The sequence below is a fragment of the Xiphophorus hellerii genome, chromosome 3 (genome assembly GCF_003331165.1).
Source record: "Xiphophorus hellerii strain 12219 chromosome 3, Xiphophorus_hellerii-4.1, whole genome shotgun sequence".
Taxonomy (NCBI): domain Eukaryota; kingdom Metazoa; phylum Chordata; class Actinopteri; order Cyprinodontiformes; family Poeciliidae; genus Xiphophorus; species Xiphophorus hellerii.
In genome coordinates, this window is record NC_045674.1 from 15666608 (window position 1) to 15687279 (window position 20672).

Below are 20672 nucleotides of genomic sequence, written 5' to 3' on the forward strand. Positions count from 1 at the left end.
TGCTTGAAGAATAGAAGCAACATTTTAAAGATAGATTATAGGCCTTTACTGCTCTTGATCTTATGAGCCAGAAAGTTTCTTGAAATGATAAAAAGGAGGTTTCAAGTGCCCTTCATTAACTTAAACTTTCAACTTAACATTCAAAGTGGCACATGTAGGAATGAAGTATTAGATTTTTACGGTATGGTACTGTTAAATAAAAATATTAGTCTCACTATATCATGGGATTCACAAAAATATAATAATTATGTTGCAACATTATCTGGTTTTTATAACTTAAGCTAAAACCTGGCTTTCTCACAAACATGAAGCTTTTATACCGCAAACTGAAGATTTAAAACTGTATTACTTTGGTAAGAGAAATGGGTGCCACTCCTTCGATTTTTATATTATGGCTAGCTATGCTTTTAACAGCTGAAAATGTTTCCATACAGTCAAATTTGTGTTTTCTTGTGAGTGAAGATAAAGTCTTAAGAGCCCATTTTTTTGCAGTCAGCTGACCATCAGTTGCAGAACAGGTGTGGTAGGAAGCACTCTTATACTTTATGTGTACTTCATAAAACCAGGAGAACTCAATCACTTTCTCTGGCATCACATTTAAAGTCCTGGGAAATGTAGAGGCATGACAGAATAATGTTAAGTTGTTGCAGGTTTGAAACAAAGTTTTTAAAAATGGTAATTGGTCCCTGCTGTATCAGAGAGCAATGACAAAATATGATAATGTATTCTGCCCTGGGATATTACAGTAAAAGATAAACATAGGTAATTTAAAATAAAATTATCTTTAGGTTGCACTCCTTAAGGAAGAAAAAGCAAAAAATGCTTCAAAAATAAAAAAAAAAGCAAATCTGCATGAAGTGTTTTTCTTTGACCTGCAGAGCTCATCACTTTCTACTTCACTTATTGATTTAGATCTCATTACATCCTCCGTTGGCCATAAATCTGGTTGTGTCTGACCACATGTCATGCTTTGTACACTTTGCACTACAGTGTCTTTAGTGAGTTTGCGGGAAATGCATTAGTGGCAGTAAACTTTGCAGAAAAAAATCTTTGCACACTACTAAACCTACAAGAAAGTGGTTTATATGTGAACTGGAATAGTATGAATGTCAGCTGTTATCCAGGTCTTGACAAATACTCAAGAATTTGGAAAACAGTGAGTTAAACACTAAATGTTATTCTTTCTATATATATTATTTTCTCCATCTGTCTGTTTCTATTACCCACCCATTAACCTTGTCAAATCTCTCAACCATGCATCCAGCTTTTTGTCCATAGGTCATTCGTCCATCTATCCAAGTTGTCCATTTTTCCTTCTAGTCGTACTTTTATTAGTCATCTGTAAAAAAAAATTTCCATCTGTCGAGGAACTTTTGCAGTTTCTGTTTTTAAATCTTGCACCAACATAGAAATATCTCCCATAAATTCACAGTGTAAAATATCTGAGAACCCTGAATATGGTCAACACAATTGTAAATTTATGTATTGTCTACTGTATTTTTGCAAGAGCATAAAGTAAACTTCTGGAAATGTTAGAATTTTTTTTTTTCTTGTGGTAGAACAAAAACTAATATTTTGGCTTTGCCTCCCAGAAGTATAATGCAACACAGCCTACTTTCAGCCCACAGTGATGCGCAGCACACAAATTTTTGCCTCATTTTGGTTTTGCACCGAGACACCTGTACCACACACAGCACACAAATGAACATGCATGCTGCCTCACTGCCTCATATTTTTAAGCCCCCAGAGAAAGTAAAAACATTAGACCCACAGTGGAGGAAGTGAGAGATGAAGAATGTGTTAAGGAGAGGATGGTGGAGAAAGAGTCAACAAATTTCAACTCCCCAAACGGCAAAGGAAGGCCCCCAGGGATGAAAGGATGGGAGAGGAGAGAAGAGGGGGTGTTGGAAAGCATTACAGTAACCGTCAGAGTAAAGGAGTGAGGGCGAACCCTTCCTCCACCTCCTAGTTTATGACGCAGGCTTGCGTACAGGTGTCGTACGGAGAGGCGCACGTGACACCAATAGTACCATCGACCTGCCTGCGAACACACGTGGCTGCTCAGACTCTGGGGAGAACCCAAGGAGGAACCACACTTCATTTAGAGCTGACAGAGCTTTCCTGGCTTGCAAAGTGGTGGAGTCACATGACTAAAAAAAGAACAAGAGACTGACTGTATCAGAAGCCCATTTAAGCTGGCAAGAAATCAGATTCAAGTTGGTGGCTTGGTAGATCAAGATATGAAATATTTCTTTTCACTAAAAAAAAAATGCACAATTTGATCCAAGCCTCTTGATGATCTTTTTTTATTCCTGTTTTATCTTTTTCTATTTAAATATTTTTAGGCTATTATGCAGCAAATTGAGTTGTTTTACTCAATTTCTGAGCCGACATTGTTTGCTCTTTCTGTGTTGTTTTCACCCACTACTTTCTCTGATGTCGTACCAACAACCATAGACAACAGTTTTACAAGGGAATAATTTTAATAATTATTTACCACCATTTTAATTTTCTTATTGGTGCCATGATTTTTGATATTGTTAAATTAAGTGTGTAACAAGATATTTTGACATAACATGATGATTGGATGATTATTTTTTTTTACAAAATTATTATTATTAGATCTAAACTGTGCTTAGATATTCCATAGGCATCTAGACTTAAATTAATATAAATTTAGTCTAAAAGTGAAAGCTTTTTTTTTTTTTTACATTTATTAGAAGTTTTAATGTAGGTTTGTTTTTAATTGAAATTCACAAGCTCAAAAGTAAAATTGCGGTTGAAACCTTTAAGAAGGGAACACACACTGGGAGCGCTGCTGTGCATCTCATCAATTAACAAGCATCAGGCGACTCCTTTGACAACATGAAACTATTTTAGACTAATCAGAACAAATCAGATAACTGTCACTTATAGTCTGACAGGATCCAGAGCAGAAGTTGATTTGTATAATTTTTTTTTATTCTTGCTGAATGGAAATGGAGAAAAATATCCTGTTGCCAATCTGCACAGATATGACCTTATAGCAGGAGAACTCATGAATCTCATTGCTCCTGCGTTCAGTTGCAAATGGAGTCATTGTTTGCAGCGGTCTTCTCCAAACACCAGAGCGGTCGCTTGATGTTTATGAGTATGGAGAGTTCATCTAAAACACTCAGTGACAAAAGCCTCGTCATGAAATCTCCACTCATTAATGTTTTAAAACATATTTCCAGATAGACTTGTTAGGAAAACAGAAAGTTATAGACAGATTTTTTTAAAAAGTTCTTGCCTCAGATTTAAAACAGACTTTTTAATTGGAGCAAAAAACAGTCTTACATACCTTACCTCCTATGTGGTAATCTTTTAATTTTTTGGGTCATTGTGGTTCATTACCTAAAACGCCGAGCAGTCATCTCTAATCCCAAATTAATCAGTTAATCCTGTCTGCACCTCTCCTCATGACCCTCACCACTTCCTTCCTTTCTACTCCTAAATCCATCCAGCAGTCGCCCCCTCCTCCTTCCCGTCTTATTGTGTCTGAACCTTTCATCCGTGTTGTGGAACTTTGGCCTCAACTGGCCTTTCCAAGAAAACCAGCAGCTGCCAGGCCAACCAGAAGGAACAGAAATGTATTTTAAAGCACAACCTCAAACTAAAGTTATAGTTGTTTGGGGTTTTGTTTTGTTTTTTGTTGTATAAAATCATTAACTTTCCTAGAACCAAACAATAGAAAATGATTAAGTGAACAACTCTTGGTTTTTGTCTTTCCCCTTTTGATTTATGTTCATATTCACGAGGTGTGGGTTGGTACAGCTCTGCGTGACTAGAACAGGCGAAAGTTGGATGCCTTGAGGGGGAATTAAGTGGACCTTCCATACACCCGACACACAGAGCGATATGACTCTCAACCGATGTGATGGAAAAAGATGGAGACCATGGATCCGCTGCGAAGAGGGTGGGAGAGGGGAAGCAGGCAGTTTAGACTCCTGGGACTCTAAGGCAGTGACCGTGAAAGTGCTTAGATAAACAGAGAGACTGAGGGGAGGGAGGTGGAAAGAGAGGATGGTATGGTGCAGGCACACAAACTGGAGAAGGAAATGAGACTTGAGGTAGATGGGGAGTAAAACGAAGAATATAAGTTTTTAAGTAAGTTGACCAAGACTAAAGCACTGAAAGTGGCAAGCTTACCCTATTTACTCCTCAACTCTTCTACAGTGGCCTCCGCTTCTCTTCTCTTTTCCTCTCCCTCCCACACTTTAAATTATTCAGGCCAGTTGGATGTATTTGAGCATGTCTCCTAGACATGTTTTGTACGTGTGTGTTTGACTGACAAACGGCAGGACAGCCCTAGCCCACCAACCACCCAGTCCTGGGTGAACAACCACCGCAAAATCAGAGTCGGGAAAAGCGAGGGGGAATGCTCACCTGAGATTACAAAGACAAGTGTACGCTGCCTATCCAGCATCGACCCTAACATTGGGGGTAACAAGACAAAAAAATGGTATACACAAATTGGATAGAGGTTTCACCGTCAGGAGGCTGACCTAGTTTGAAAATGATGGATTTTCAAAGCCAGGTCTGATTTATTGGCTGAGTGTATATGCTTTGCAAGTGCCCTTTTCAAAGTAGTGACTATCTGGGTACGTGTGTGTGTGTTTTAAAGGTTTTATGTTTCTGTGTTCCTCTTAGCCTACTTAAACAGGTGGGCTGACAGACTTGGGCCACTGATCAGTCCAGGTTAATGCAGTTAAAAGTGTAGAATATATGTCTTAAAGTGAGCTCCAGAGGGAGGAGATGAAAAATTAATGGTGCCAAAAAGTACAAATTGTACGATGTTAAAAGGATTATTCATAAGAGATAAACAGAGAAATTCTCACAGAAATAATTTGCCTCTTTAAAAAAAAGTGTAACTTAATCAGCCCAAACTGATGAGGAAAGTTTAAAAAAATAAAAAATATTTCTTTCATTTTTTTTTTTATTTTATTTTGATCAATGAACAGATCTTGCCTAGCTGCTAGGCAAAACAACTGGGAAAAACAACCCTCTTGGTGTCGACACTTACTAAGCAAAAAATGCTTAAAATGTACATATTCTGTTTTGGTAAGATGTCAGAAGAAACACAGGTCTATAATAATATATTTAAAATTTACCTGTTCTCTCTACAACATGTTGAGACTTAAATGTGTTTCGTTCAGGCTGTGAGAGAGAGAGAGAGAGAGAGCAACAGATTTTCAATAGATAACAGGAAGGCCAAATGGAATGCAGCCAGACTGCTCTTTTTTTAATTAAAGGCAATGTTTTACTCATCTCTAGGAAAAAACAAAGAAACTGCTGTGTTGCTATCTGCATAAATTGTACCAAACACAGGTAAAAAAAGTTGTCTTTCATATCTTCCTTGCAAAGTACAAGTTTAAATAGTTGGTTTCCACTTTTATGAGAAAATGTGCAAGAGTGGTGAAACTTTTTTTTAGGAAAACATAATTCCAGTAACTAAGTATGGAGGTGGATGTGTGATGGTTTGGGGCAGTTTGCTGCTTTAGGAACTGGTTGACTTTCTGTGTTTGATGGATCCATGAATTCTGTGCTTTTGCAAAAACTCCTGGAGGATGATCTTTAGGCATCAGTTCTGACCTTAAGATTAAGAACGCTTTGGTTATGCAGTCAGACAATGACTCATAAAAAAATGTCTCCAATGTTTTTGAGTGGACTATTATCAGATTGCTTGAAATGCTCCAACGTTGCTGTAATTCTGTAAAGAACAGTGGGCCAAAGTTCTCCCGATTCATTGCCAGTTGTCAGAAATACTTCAAGTTAAGATTTAGGAAGCAATTACTTTCTACCATGGAGCCTGGTTGATAGAGATAGCTTTATTCCTTTTAATAAATAAAATGTGTTTACAAGAACAGAAACGAACTATCCAAATGTTTATTTCATGTTTCTGCTCCCCTGGAACAGTTTAAGTATTTCTGAAAATTCAGTTTTGTTGAATTTTAAATAAAGTCAGTTCTCTGTAATGTGTGATTAAAATTTCCACTCTATTTTTTTTTTTTTTTTCATTTGTGCCATTTATTGCGGTGGAAACCTAAATGAAGAGCCTTCTCAAAATCCGTGCTCTCCTCCTTAAAGTTAACAGTAATTTGTCTGCAGGCTCTGCGATCTACATACATCACCATAAACTATGGTAGTACATATGCCTAAGACAAATGATGTTGACGCAGTGGATCAGGTTGCCTGTCACTTTGCAGAAAAAGCTGTTTGATGGATTTTATAAATAGTTTGAATCCCTGCTTTGAAGCCACCTATCATAGCTGTCACAGTAAGATCCCCTTCCCGTCTTATAGGTTGGCCCTATCAAAGTCTGAGCGGTGAGCTACCGCTGCTGTGTTCAAGTTTATGTATACGAGCCAGGCACCTACACAAATCAGCAGTGTATTTACACAGCAGCTCCATTTAGATCGCTGAAAACATGGAGAGCACTCATTACTCTGAGGTTTAGGCTGTCCAACAGACGTGATGCAGGGGAAAAAGACGGAAGGAGCAAACGATGGATGGATGGGTGGGGCATTGGCTTGGCACCAGTCCCAGCTACGGATTGGCCGTTGTCCTGGCAACGGCACATCTGACCTTATTTAGCCCCTTGTACACTCCTTGCCGAACGAGCACTTTGCTTTCGCCCTTGTACAATTCTTGTGCCGCTCACGACTTCCCCATCACTCTTCTCTCCCTTTTTAAAGTGGGGCCATCTCCACTCGAACGTAAGCTCCATGCTGCCGCAGTGCTGACGGGCATGGTGAGGCAACATTTTGCCATGCACCGCTTTTCGTCAGAGAAGTGCAAAATCCTCTTGCACTGTGGTCCATTCACTGTATGTTGGGGGCAGTAATTTCATACCTCCTTGAAAAGTTACAGGAAGGCTTTTATTTTTTTTATCTTTTTTTTTTTTTTTTTTAGGATTAGACTAGGCCAGACGGGGAGAGCGGTGCCTATGCATGAGGGAGCTCTGCCACAGGATGAGATGATAGCTTCTGCCGACCTAAAGCTGCAACAAAATGACTCAGATGAATTGGTTTCCATACACGTCGGTCCTCTGGGCCTAAATCGACCAATTCTCCTCAGCTCTGTCGGCTGTAACTACCCGTCCTGTGGTGCTGCTGAGTCCCACAGAATCCGCACACATTCCGGCTGAGCGGACCTTCGCCGTAACAGGCAGAAAATAGGGTCTGTCTTTACTTGAGGCTGGGATTCCTTTAGGCCTCAAACAGCAGGTGCATCTATATATCTGCATGCTTTCATCCCCATCTGTTTCTGTAAATTGGTGGGGAATGTGGGTCGAGACAGCCTGCTGATCCACACAGTTTGAATAAGGAGTGGTGTGACTGGCTGGTGTCTTCTGGTCATTTAATTGAGCCTGTAGGGATAGGAAAGTGCAACCAGTCATTTTATTGAGTTGATATATGTATGCTGTCCTCTGCATTTATTGGCACACCTGGTAACTATGAATGAAAAGACTTGAAGTAAATATGTTTCTTTTTTTTTTGCAGCAATGTAAAAGCAGTTGAAAATGTTCAGCATTTTTCTACCAGAGATTTTTTTCTTTACCTTTTTCACTATGTTTTCACTCTGCTTGTTGGAGAGATGAACTGAAACAGTCACTACTCAGCTTTCAACAATATCGTCAGTTGTTTTGAATTTTATAATTGTTGCTCAAACTGGAGATGTAATCAACTTTACACGAATGGGTAATTTCTTACAGCCGTTCCAGAGCTTTACTTGAACGACTTGTTGTCCTGTCCCTCACGTTTTGAACAGCGACTCCGTCACATCAAGAAATTCTTAAGATACATTTATGTTGTAGGGGGTGTCAGTGTTGCTGCTGAGTCATTTATAAACATTCATCCATCCATTTTCTGTACACCGTTGTGCCTAGTGAGGTCGGAAGGGGTGCTGGTGTCTATCTCCAGTGAACGTTTCGGGCGAGGGTTCACTCCGGACAGGTCGCCAGTCTGTCGCAAGGCTAATTTATAAACAACTGTTTCAAAATATGTTTGTTTTTAGTGTGACACTAGTGCTAAAAAAATGCTTCAAGACTTTATGTACATCTTTATCTGAAGTACAAATAAATATATAGATATATAATATAGATATATGTTTATATAAAAAGAAATACATTTGTCACTAGGTCCTCTCTAGATGTTTGTAGACACATTACAGAAATTAATTTAACTAATGGTTCTACCAAGAATGAATTTGGGGATTAAGATACAAATGTGCACCACACTTTTCAGATTTTTATTTATGAAAGTACTACGTATCAATTTCCCTACTATTCAGAGTGATGCACTGTTTTGTGTTTGTGTATATGCAGTCCACCAGCAAAAGCCTTATCCAGGGCATTGTAAACCCAAACCCATTTCACTCAACATGTATTGCAGAACTGATTGAAATGTGCCGATATTGTTTTCAGGACAAAAGAATTTTGTTTGACGATAGAGAGGAGGTATAGGCTTTGCACATGTGAATGCGGGATAATGCGAGTGCTTAGACGCAGAAAGGAAACGACATACAGATGGAGACGGAAGACAGTGGGACATGTTCCAAAGTTCACATACCAACCATTCAAGTCATTCGAGTCACTCGAGTCCAGGAAATAAAAGCAAAGGGTCTGTGGTGTAAAGCACAGAAACGCATCCTGCTGGCCCTGAAGGAACCAACGAAGCGCACACACACACATGCACACACACTCTCCTGCAGTCACATTCAAAACAGGAAAGTGTAGATAAGCACTTTTCCTCATTCCTTTCTATGATGAGGTGTTGATCATGTGTTTGTCCCCGATTTGGGTCCAAAGAGGCGGAGTCTGTACATTGGATGTTAGGTGGAAAGAGGGGCTTACAAAAGATTTTTTTTTTTTTTTTGAGCCAGCTGGAAAGGCGTGATAGTGGGGGCGGGCGGGGGGGGGGGGTACAGATGGCTGTGGATTGGGAGGCGACATCCTTGTTTGTCTTCGTAGAGGGGAGTAAGGATCATGATAGACACAACACTAGGTTCTAGGCTTTGGACATAGCATAGCGTCGTGTTGAAGGAAGGGGGACACAGCTATGTGATTTGGTTAGGAGGGTGGGCTTGTCCTCATTTTGTTGTGTTCTTCACCCATGTGGAGAAGCAGTGTGTGTGCATGTAGGAAGAACAAGACGGTGAGGGAAATGTTTCAGTGCTGTAATCTCCTGGAGTATAAAGCAAATGAAGCCTGTTTTCCACTTTTTCTAACTTGTTCAATTCCACTTGTCTTTTTCTGGCTCTGAACTCGGGTAAGCCTGTGGAGTAAGAGGAAGTTTTGCCGACCTGAAGGAAGCACTCTTCTCTCTTTGATGAACTGCCGACTTTCTCCTCCTTCCTTTATCTTTAGGCTCATTTTATCAGGAGCTCTCTCACACCTCCCCTCGGTTATTTCTGATTGTGAAAATGCTGCTGTCCCCACAAAAGGCTTCCCAAGTGGAAGTAACAGCTGCTCAATGTTGCTATGCCTGTTTTTCTCTTCGGTCACAAAAAGGTGTTGTGGTGCAGTCATTTTGACCGGTCAAACCTCTGAGATTTGGTATGTAGACATCATCAAAGGAAGAACTGGTGAGACTGGAATGGGTGCATTTCTTTTACCATGCCTTTTTGTGGTTGAACCTCCTACTGAAAGATGTCAGTGACTGTCTGGTGGAAAACAGTCATGTCAGCAGTCTTCCTCATGATTGTGTTAGCCACTATAAGACCATAACACAAGTTTAATTTTTATATATTATCTAAAAGTTTGGGCTGTAATTTGTTGTAAACCATAACCATAGAAGTCACCACAAACAAACACATGAAGCATGTCCCCCTGGGTGTTATGAATCTATTGAATAAGTCTCCCCTTCTTTAAAAGAAATTGGGTAACTGATGGCGGTAGCCTCAAAAATCTGCTACCAATTTTTTTTTTTTCTTCAAGACATCTCAGTAAAATTCAGGCCAAACTGCCACACTGAGTTGCTGTATAGCGTTCAGCACTCAAACTTTGTGAAATGTGAGCATGTGCTGACTCTACTCTGGAACTATCATGATGATGGGGATAAAAATAATGAGCAGCACTAATTGGAAAGCCATGAGTCATGGGAGAATATGTTGATAGCTCAACCTGCAAAAGCTACCCTGCCATCCCAAATGAGTAGCTAACAAAAAGTAAAACATTTTTTTTTTTTTTTTGTATGGCTGCTTTTACCATCAGCTCATCTCCACACTTGACTGCTAACGATTTGGCTAATAGGACTGCTTATGCTCTGGCAGAATTCAGTAATAGTCTCCAAACTTTTCAGCTTTCAAGCCACAAACTCCTTTGCTGCACAAACTAGTGACCCTAACTACACTCGCTCAGCTGATTAAAGTTAACAAACACTACTAACAATTAAGCGGGTTGGCGTCAATTTGCTTCTTCATTAATTTCGACCCTCATTTTATACCCATGAATTGTTATTTTTTTCCTCAGTTTTTTATTTGGTAATGTGTTTACATAATTTGTGAAGATAACTGTAAAAAAAAAAAAGATAAAATTTGTAAATATGAAACGTAATTGTAGATTTTTCTCTCTGGAGATTTTATACTAGAATTTACTTTTATTGAATGTAAATTTGATCCCCTGTTGGGATTAGCTGGCTCTTTTTTAACTATTGGACCCCTAATCAAACAAAAATGTTCAAAAGTGGCCTCCATTATTAAAAACAGTTATTCTAGTCACACAACCACATTCATTTACAGTAAACAAAGTAAACTATGGCTTTTTGACAAAGAAGCATATATTTCAACACCAATAATTTCTTTTAAAAGGTATTCTTTGTGTGTATCTGCTTAATTTCAGCTTCTTTTAGTAAATCAGATAATCTACTGCACGCATGGCACCCACACCTTTATGTGAGGTATATATATATAAAGTATACTGTATAACCATACTTATTTTAAACTATTAGGAGTAGAACAGAAAAAGTATACTTAGTCATACTTTTTGTTTCTTTTTTACTAAAATTAAGCATACCGTGAGAATCTTCTTTTGACTGGTTTCCACAGATTAGCTAGCCATGAAGTCACCAAACAAACTCTTTTGAATGAGTTGAGATGTTATTGTTAATGCAGGTTTGACATGTTTTCTATGATGACATGTGGGATTAATCGACGCCACGTCAAAAATACTGATGCCGCTAACAATAGCCTTGTTTTGTTCTCTGAGATTAATGCCGCACCTTTTGTTAATTCTTCTTTTACACGGTGATCTTCATTTGTTTCCAGTAAAAGGAGTGTAGAAATAAAACCCAACTCCAAATATTAAAGAGAGCACATAGATCCACCCATGTGACTACAAGTGTTGTTTTAGGGCCCACCACAGAGTTGGTAGTTCATCCAGCCAAGGCAGTACGACCACAGAGCGCTGTGCCCAGCCAGCGTAGTAAGCAGAGTTAGCGGTCGCCCTGCTGTGACTGACCACAGAAGAACTGCGACTCAACCAAGCATTCTGGCCTCCTACTATCGCTGAAAGGAACCAGAAACCAGTCACATAGCTAATAGGAAGTGTATTAAAACGATCGCATGCTTTCAGTCATAATGGCAGGAAGTGCAATTGTGTTTTTCAGCATTTTTATTGTAGTATGATTTTTTTTTCTCCCAGATATTTATGTGCTGTGTATTGGGGCATATGCAGCTGCTATTCATAGTTGAGAGTCTGTTCTGTATTCCTGAGGCTGTGTTGCAAGATTGTTGCTCCTTTAATTATTCTCTCATATTAAAGGATCAAAGGTCTCTGCCACAGTCATCCCCCTGCATTTCATTAAACCTGCACACACACACTCATGGCCGTGTGTGTGCCGCACAGCAACATGGACACATCTGCAGGATATTGGCTTTGCGGAGTTCCTGGATTTGTATTGCAGTGTTCAGTGATTATTAAGGGATAAATGTTGGCATTTTACTGAAGACCCAAGCTTGTTATTTTGGTTTCAGCTCCTTATCAACCGTGAGCTTCAGTGCAGTGGCAGAAGGGATGAAGTGTGTCCTGCAGTGTTTGTGTGAGTTTCTATTTTACCCCTCTGCCTTTGCTCTGGCAAACTGCACGTAACCAGTCCTCTTTGCCACATCCAGAGGATTCTCCCTCTGCCAGGCTGCACCAGCACACCCCTCCCCGACACCAGTAGCCTCTCAAAGCTTCTCCCATGATTCCCCTCTGCTGTCACCGCTGTGTCGCTTGGAGTCTGCCAGGAGGAGGAGGATGCCGAGTGTAATTAGGGCGTTCCCAGGCCTACCAGGTCCAGAGAGGAGGAAAAGGAAAGAAGGAAGGAAGGAAAGAGAAGAGAGAGGAAAGAGAGGGATGACAGGTTGACATGAGTACAGCACACACCGACTCTGTAATTGCTGGCGTGCATATGGCGCGGGCTGAGGGTGGAGGCTTGTGGGAGGTAGGGGGTCAGGTAATATAAGAATGTGCAGTCTCTGAAAGCAACAGATGGAGAATGAGTGCATGTCACCCAAAGTGGAGGGGTGGAGGGAGATGAGGGAGTAGACGGAGTAGGGAGGAAGAAGAGAGTGAAAGGGAGATTCAGAGAGGGGTTTTTAGGTGAGGGGTGGGAGAGAGGAGAACCTGAAGAGGAAATCTTGAAGTGAGTGACATGTATAGCAGAGAGTGCAGCTTATTGACACAGCACAGGCCTATTATTGAATGCACACACACACACACACACCCGCACGCACGGTTCAACAAGAAACCTTTCTCTGCCTGAGGTGTCTTAAAAGCTCCACAGGTGGTAAGAAGAGAAAAAGATCATCTTTGTATTTATGCACCAGAGTGTGTATCTACCTTGGCTTACATGTTTTTCTTTTCCTCTTGCCACAAAAATCAAGCACCTTTTGTCCTGTAATTAGTGCAGACAGGTAATAGAGTTATTGGACAGGCGTCGACATCTACATGCGGACACACACCCCCACACACACACCGTGTCAGAAGGGGTATTGACCAGGCAAAGTCGCTTTTGTGGGTCCTGAGCGAGGAATCTTGATCGATTGGGTCCTGTCTTTTTTGACGGATCATCAATTTCCACATGGTGGCAGGAAGTAGCCTCTGTAAGGCTTGTCTCTGGGATCTCACTCATCCCAAACACACACACTTTAACACACATTAGAGCTGAGGGGTGATGCTGTATATTCAAAGTGGGAAAGATATTGCTTTGTATAAGAAACTTAATCTTACTGCAAATAAGTATCTCAAAAAAAACATTAAACTTATCCAACAGGACTCATACAGATTCCCCTTTACATCAGTTATCTGACCAACACATGCAATCTAATCGCTTTGGAAATGTTTTCAGGAGACGCAGAAAATTACGTTTGCAGAAGATGATGTGTTATTTTTACCAGTCATAATCAAACTACAGACGAGAGATGGGGTACTCGTATCTCTGACAGACTAAAGTACAAACATAAAGTAGCATAATGCAAATTTTTCAACTCATGCTGCAACAGCCATGAGACCTGACTGCAGCTCAAGAGTGTGGGACTGTAGTCTTTTAAATAATCTGTTTCTCTCATATCAAACATTTTATTCTCGTTATGGAACGCTAGTATTATTACAATCAGATGTATCTGATTCTTCAAAATAAAAGAACTGGCTGTTTGATTTATTAAAATAAATGACTGGTTCTATTTCTATGTTTTATTGAATGTTAATAGTTGAAAATGTTTGACATAATGTTGTACAAAAGGTAAAGGTATGAAATATTAATAAGTTAATTGGGTCACAGCATAATGTTTGTTTCCATAAGGTGCAGAAATGTAGTGTAAGGCGGTATGCCTTTAATGAAACAATGCTGCTTTCATTTCAGAGACCAGTTCTCTCAGGGAGCTTGAGAAAAATGACTCGTGAACATGTCTGACTCTAAAGCAAGCTTACATGATGACCCTTCTGCTCCATGATTCTACTGAGAGATTCACACAAGTTTCAGGAGGGGAACACCTTCATCTCTTTCAGCTTTTTTAGTCATGGTCCCAGAGAGTCTCATGTCATTTCTCCTCTCATTGCTCCATCCATCTTTGATACACTGTAAATGTACTGGACCATCTCAGACTCCTGCTTCCTTTCATATCTATCCGCTCCACTTCTGCTTTCATCAGTTTCTCCGAGTACCTCTTCCTACTGCTGCTCTGCACTCATTTTTCCGCACTCATTCTTTTGCTCTCTTTTTTTGTTCGCCTACTTAACTTAAGAGCGATCTGCTGTGCACCACCACCTCCACCTCCCTTTCCCCCAACTCTACGCTCGTCTTCCCTCCCATGTTCCTCTTCAGTGAGCCCCAGCACTCCTCTTCCTCTCTCCTCCGGTCTGTCACCCCTCTATAAAGACTCCCACTGACGGACCTGAACCTTCTGCTCGAGCCACATTCTGCCCCTCATTCTTCTCTCTTGCTGCTCCATGAGAAGAGGAGGCCAATTAAAGTCTGTCTTCTCTCCTCCTCCATGCCGTTGTTCCGCGCGCTGAGTGTCTGCACTCAGACTCTCTGGGGTCACTAATTAAAACACTTCTTTTCTCTTTACTCCACTTTATTCACCTATTCATCCAACTTTTTCCTTTGCCGTAGTTTTTCTCTTTACAGCTCTTCATCTGTCTCCTGTCACAAGTATCGAATTTTTAATTCCTGTCGGAAAATTTGGAATTGTACTTAGAAATTTTCTGAACCTACATATTTACAGAAAAAGAAAAAAAAAGTCTGTATCTCTTATTCCAGTATGTAGTATCTTTCATCGTTTTTTACTTGTGTCCTTCCACAAGTGCATTCTTTGTACCCACCTTTCTTTACTTGTACCCTGCAACTCTTCCATTCTTGTATCCTTTAACTATTGCGTCCTTGTGTTCCTCTGTCTTTTTATAACTTTATTTCTTGCCTTTAATTCTTTCCTCCTGCCTTTTCTTGTGGTTTTCTTTATTTACTTCCTAGTGTATTTTCACCCTTTTGTCCCCGTGTCCTTCCCTTTTCGCCTTATGTCTTGTTCTTTCTTACCTCCTTCTGCCTTCCTGTACCTCCTACTGTCCTTACCCACTTTCTTTCTAGTCTCTTTACTTCACTGATTCATTCCTGGTGTTCTTCCTTGCTTGCATACTTCCTAATATGCTTTCCACTGGCCTTCTTTGGTCCCTTTTGCCTTTGTCCTTTGCCCTCCCTCTTCCCCCACTTCTTCCCTTGTGGCCTTACTTCCAAGCTTCTTCCTTGTCCTTTTCTCAATTCCTTCATTCTGCCCTTCTTTGAATTTCTATTTTTCCTTCACTTTTTCTTTTTTCATTCTACTTTTTCCTTCTTTCCTTGTCACTTTTTCATTTTTTCCATGAGTCTTTCCTTCCATCATTCACTCCTTGTCCTTAGTGTCCTTTCCAGTTCTTTACTTTTTCGCTTATTTTTTTATTCCAACTCCTTTCTTTCTTTTGTGCTACCATGTGTTCCTACAGTTTTTCTGTCCTACAAAATTTCTTTGTCCTTCCTCCCATCCTTCTTTATGACCTTCCATGCACCCTTTCACTGTCGCTGTCCTTGCATTTCTCTTCCTTTTTTCATTCCTTACCCCCTTCCTTTTCATCAATTTTTTCCTTCCTTCCTTATATCTTTTCTGCCTTCCTCCATCCTTTTGTCATTTATGTCCTTCTTGTCTGTGGTTTTAGCAGTTAAATTTTTTTCTGCCTTGTGTTTCTCTTTATATGAAATTATAATATTAAAGATCAATTAACTTACACCGTCATCATACATTTTACATACCATGAAAACATTTTTCTCGTGTGGATTAAACACAAGCATACAACCAAACAACTGCTAGAGCAAGATGGCTACATGTGCACGCGTCGCCATCACCATTGTGTTGACACAATACACTGTTTGTAGTGAAATGAGTGAAATTGGCAAACAGCTCTGGAAATTACAGTCTGGAAAAGTCTGGATATTTTCCATAAAAACATGTAGAAACCCTGTTTTTTTTCTCCTCAGCTGTTCACAGTATTTAATAACATATTTACATGTATTCCTACCCCTCCCCTCCTGTTTCTTATATTACTTTGTACATGGGTAGCTCTTTATACTCAAGCTGACAGGAAGTCAGAACCCTCAGTCTGAAGGAGCATACATTATGCAGCTCCTCTGTTCTAATGATGCTGTCTTGTCCAAAGTTGTTGTTGTGCCAAAAGCTAGTCAGCCTTGACTGACTCGACTGTGTATGTACATGCACATTTGTTTAGGCCCGTGCACTGTAGTGTGTGCTTGCATCGCATTGTAGAAGGTGAAAAGGGAGCGAGTGGAGTTTATTTCACACTCGTCTCCCCTCAGTGGTGTAATTAGCATACGGAAAATTGTTTTTTCTCGTATCTCTACCAGAGCAGCTCTCCCTCGGTGGTTTGGGAATAAAAATGGAGTTGTGAATACGTAAAATTCACCCAAAATTTTACATAAAAATGTTTTTTATGCTTGCCAAACTTTTCCTTTATCATCTGCATTTATTACGTTATTGACGAACAATCGGTGTTCTGAAATTGCGCATGTTCCTCCAGGCACCGTTCATGTTTAATCACCACCGCTGTCTTCAATCACTCAGTAATACTTCTGTGAAATATTAATGTCCCTATCGTTCTTTCTTCCAGGTTGACAGCGGGAGATCTGTCTGTCCAGTTGAATCTCAATGATTACCTGGACATCTACTGCCCCAGCTATCCTGAATCAGGGAGTTTGGTTCCAGAGCAGCCGGAGACTCTGATCCTCTACCTGGTGGAGGAGGAGGCTTTCAAAGGCTGCGTGGAAACCAAAAAGGCCGTCAAGAGGTGGGAATGCAACACCCCGTTTGCTCCGTTTGGACCAGTCCGCTTCTCTGAAAAGATCCAAAGGTTCACCCCATTCTCGCTTGGCTTTGAATTCCTGCCAGGGAGACACTACTACTACAGCTGTAAGTAGAGGGGTTGGTGGCAGGAAGAGGGTCTCGTGTTATCAAGTTAACTTAAATGGTTGATATTTCTGAAAGAGAATTGTGCTTGAAAATATATGTTCCCTCTAAACTGTTTTACATTTTGTCCCACAACCTTTAAATAATAAGTAAAATAATTTATTACTTTTTAATTGTTTTAGAGATAAAAGTACCGAAACGTGTGCTATTCATTTGTTTGCAAACCCACTTTCACTGTATTTACAACTGCTAATCTTTTGTGGTTTAGGAATTTGACTAGGCCTCTGTAACAAATTAATATGCTTTCATCAAAACCACCACCTTTCTCTGTGTCTAACAGGTTTATATTCCTCAAAATTACTCTTTATATCGTAGGTCTTTCTTTCTAATTTTTCTTTTTCTGCTTTTATGTCATGATTCCTATTTTTTCTTGTATTTCATGTTTGTTTTTTTTACTCTATTTTTGTGGAGATCACTTTAAAAATTATTCTGAGCAGGAAAGGTGACGTATAACTCCATTCAGCTCTGATCAGCTTCCCTATACCCATAACACTGTAGATGGTTTAATGCCATCATTGTTCAGTTTGCATTTTTTGACATCAACCCAGCATGGTGTGATTGGTGTGATTTTTATAAGATCTGTAGCTGGAAAACTAGAAGACGAGAGGGAAACTCAGAGCTGTGACGTTACTGTAATGGAGGAGTGGAAAAGGGACGAGAAGAATCCACCTTGGAGAGAAGGAAACAGAAGTACAACAAAAGCATTGGAGAAGAGGGACGAAGGAAGAGAGAGAATCTTTACATAAATTACTGTTGAGGTTCACAGGACAATGGTGTATTGTGAAGGCATGAGAGAGTGTCTTCACACACACACACATGCATACATGCACACTGGGCCATTGTCGGTGTTCATGCCAGTTCATAGAAAAGCAACAATAGGTCCCCCCCCTGGTCAGGCTGCAGCAGGCTCAGGGCGATTGTGTGTGTTTTGTCCACATCAAAGATAAGGCGTAAAGTTGGTCCAAATGTCTGGCTCTGGGGTTTTTGCTCATAATGGCTCTGCAGTCCTGAAGCTGCATAATGGGGTTAGCCTGGGAGGACAGTACAATGATATTAGAGACACTAATGGCATTAGTTTGTTCAGTCTGAGCTGAGCTCAGCCCTTCTGTGCCAAAAGACTATGACACTTTTACAGCCCAATGTCACAGTCTCCAATGAGATGACAGAAACCCACAAGTTCTCCATGTCTGGGTCACCAAAAACAGGAAACAGCTTGAGGTCCTCTACTGGTCAGCTGTTCGCTGCATAGATCAACTTCAGAGAACAGTAAGAACAGCAAGGGAGCTCGATTCATTGAATGGTCAAATCGGTTTGTACATATATACTGTATGGCACCAATTAACCACCATGGAATGTCATTCAAGACAAACGAGTCTAATATCTAGAGATGCATCTGGATAAAACAAAACGCTATGGAAAAGTAATTTATTTCCTACTTGGTTGGGGCTCCTTTTGCATGATTTATTGTATCATTGGATCATTTAACACCAACCTTTAGCTCCTCTGTGTTGTTGGCTCTGGATTGTCTCATCTTGCTATTGAGAATACTGCCGAAAAATTCAATCACCATCTTCATAAAGTTTATCAGCAGATGGAAACATAAAGTGCTGACTTTGGACTTCATGAACCGACAACAGCAGCTATAAAACGATTTCACAAATCATCACTGACTGTAAAAACTTCACACTAGGCACCCCTGTACGTTTCCTCTGGACACCAGGATTTTGATTTTAAAAAAAAAAAGATAAATTGATTGATAAATTAGTTAAATGCTTTCGAAAGAAGATCAGCTGGTTGCATTGCATCTTTCCTTAATATAATCCTTAGTCCTAAACAAGCAGTAGGTGCCAGCGATGAAAAACAGCTATTTTTTAACATGAAGAAACTTGCAGCAACAGTATAAAACATACTGTATATACATAAAAACATGCTAAGACATGTCATTTTCAATGTTTAAAAGTGTTTTTCCCAATACAAACACATTAACTCCACACATTAGCTTTTCAGGCTACTTCTTTTCTTAGACCAAGATTTGTGTTTTAAAAAAAAAAGGAAAGAAAAAAAACTTTTTCCTAGGTTGTTTTTTTTCTGAGTATGTGTGAGATTATTTGATTATGACGGAAAATTAAACAATCTAGTGACTACACTAGGTAAAAAGCACATTGATGTAATGAGTTTTTATTATAGTTGAAGTATCTTTGCTGTAAGTGCTTGGTTTCAGTGATGTAGTGTTGTTCAGGCTGACAGCAGGGGTCTCGCTGTGGCTTTCTGGGCTATTTAAACTGAAGTGATTGTAAAGTTGCGGAAGGTTTTCAATTAACGCTCTTATATTTCAATGTGCAGTATTTTGTAAAGGAAAAGGCTGAGATGGAAAAGATAGATGGGTACAGACAACAGGAACGCCACATGTTCTGGTGTCATGCATAAATTCATGAGTGTGGCTGTAAATAATGTGGAGAAATGTCTAATATTTACAGCCTTGCATAAAAGTGATTCCCAATGTGCTGTCAGAAGTGTCTATAGCTTTCAGTGTGTCATTCCTGGTGACTGATGTAACTGAGAAAGAGCCAGTTTTTGAAGAGGTTACTTGGGGTGGATCCTTCAGGTCACAGCAGGAAAGGCTGCCGTTTGACTTCAGGCAGAAGTTTCATTTAAGCCATAAAGAAGGGACATGACTTTGCAAATTAAATTGATCAGATCTTCACTTTTTGATTAAATGAACTCGTTTAAGTGGTGTGTGTCAGAGAAAGACCCATCTCATCAATCATCTCTGTGTGAGTCCATTGTCATCTATGAGTCTAATAGCTTGCAAAGATTTTCTCTGTTATTAAATATAACTACTTGAGAGACAGAAGGAGGTTGGAAACCCTATACCTTCCATGTATAGCTTTTTGTTGCTCAAACTCCACTTACATTCCACCTTTCTCCTGAGCTTCTTTGAGGCTTTAAAAAAAAATTAAACCATTTTCATGTGGATCCCCTGAGGCTGATATTCATACTATTTGGGTTCAATTAGTGGTACTGGATTGGCCGCAAAAATATTTTGCAAGCTAGTTTAAGTTCTTTGTATGAACTTGTTTTAGAATTGCACAATATAATGAATCACACCATCTGAAAATGTATTTGTGCATTGCCTCAATTAAATAGTATTGCTTAGCTACAATACTTGTTAGGCTCTTATTTTTCAACATGTAAGGGTAATTTTATTTATATAGCAAATTTTCAGTAACAAGGCAGTTCAAAGTTCTTTACATGAATTAGAAGAAAATACAAACAAAACAATAAAGCCAAAAGAGACAAAAAGGTAAGGGTAGCCACTAAATGTTGGTTCTCCATGTTTGATTCTTGTTCTGGGATGCTCAGTACTCCAAAATTCATAATCTAACAGGAGTTTCTCGATTAGTGAGGTATAAAACTAAATGTTGGTTTCATGTGTACGTTATCCGGGGTTTCGGGCTCTGGTAGTGTCTCGAAAGGCAATTTGATCTCAGGAGTCAAAATAAGAGTAAATCAAATGCCTCAATGAAAATAGACCACATTTGTTATTAAACCCCACCTTGAAAAGGTAGATGGGGAATGAAGCCGGGAGAATTTACCTGCAAACTCTGTTGAGCCTTGGTTCCTGGGGTGTGAGTGAAGATAGGAAGAACAGGAAGTGG

General features: G+C 39.8%; 1 protein-coding gene across 1 annotated transcript in view; it reads left to right on the plus strand.

The window, feature by feature from the left end:
- The window catches only part of efna4 (ephrin A4), a 46166-nt gene that overhangs the window by 11896 nt on the left and 13598 nt on the right, over window positions 1–20672 (plus strand). Inside the window, exon 3 of the mRNA XM_032558627.1 lies at window positions 16658–16956. Coding sequence (XP_032414518.1) covers window positions 16658–16956 — 299 coding nt within the window. The remainder of the gene's footprint in view (window positions 1–16657; window positions 16957–20672) is intronic.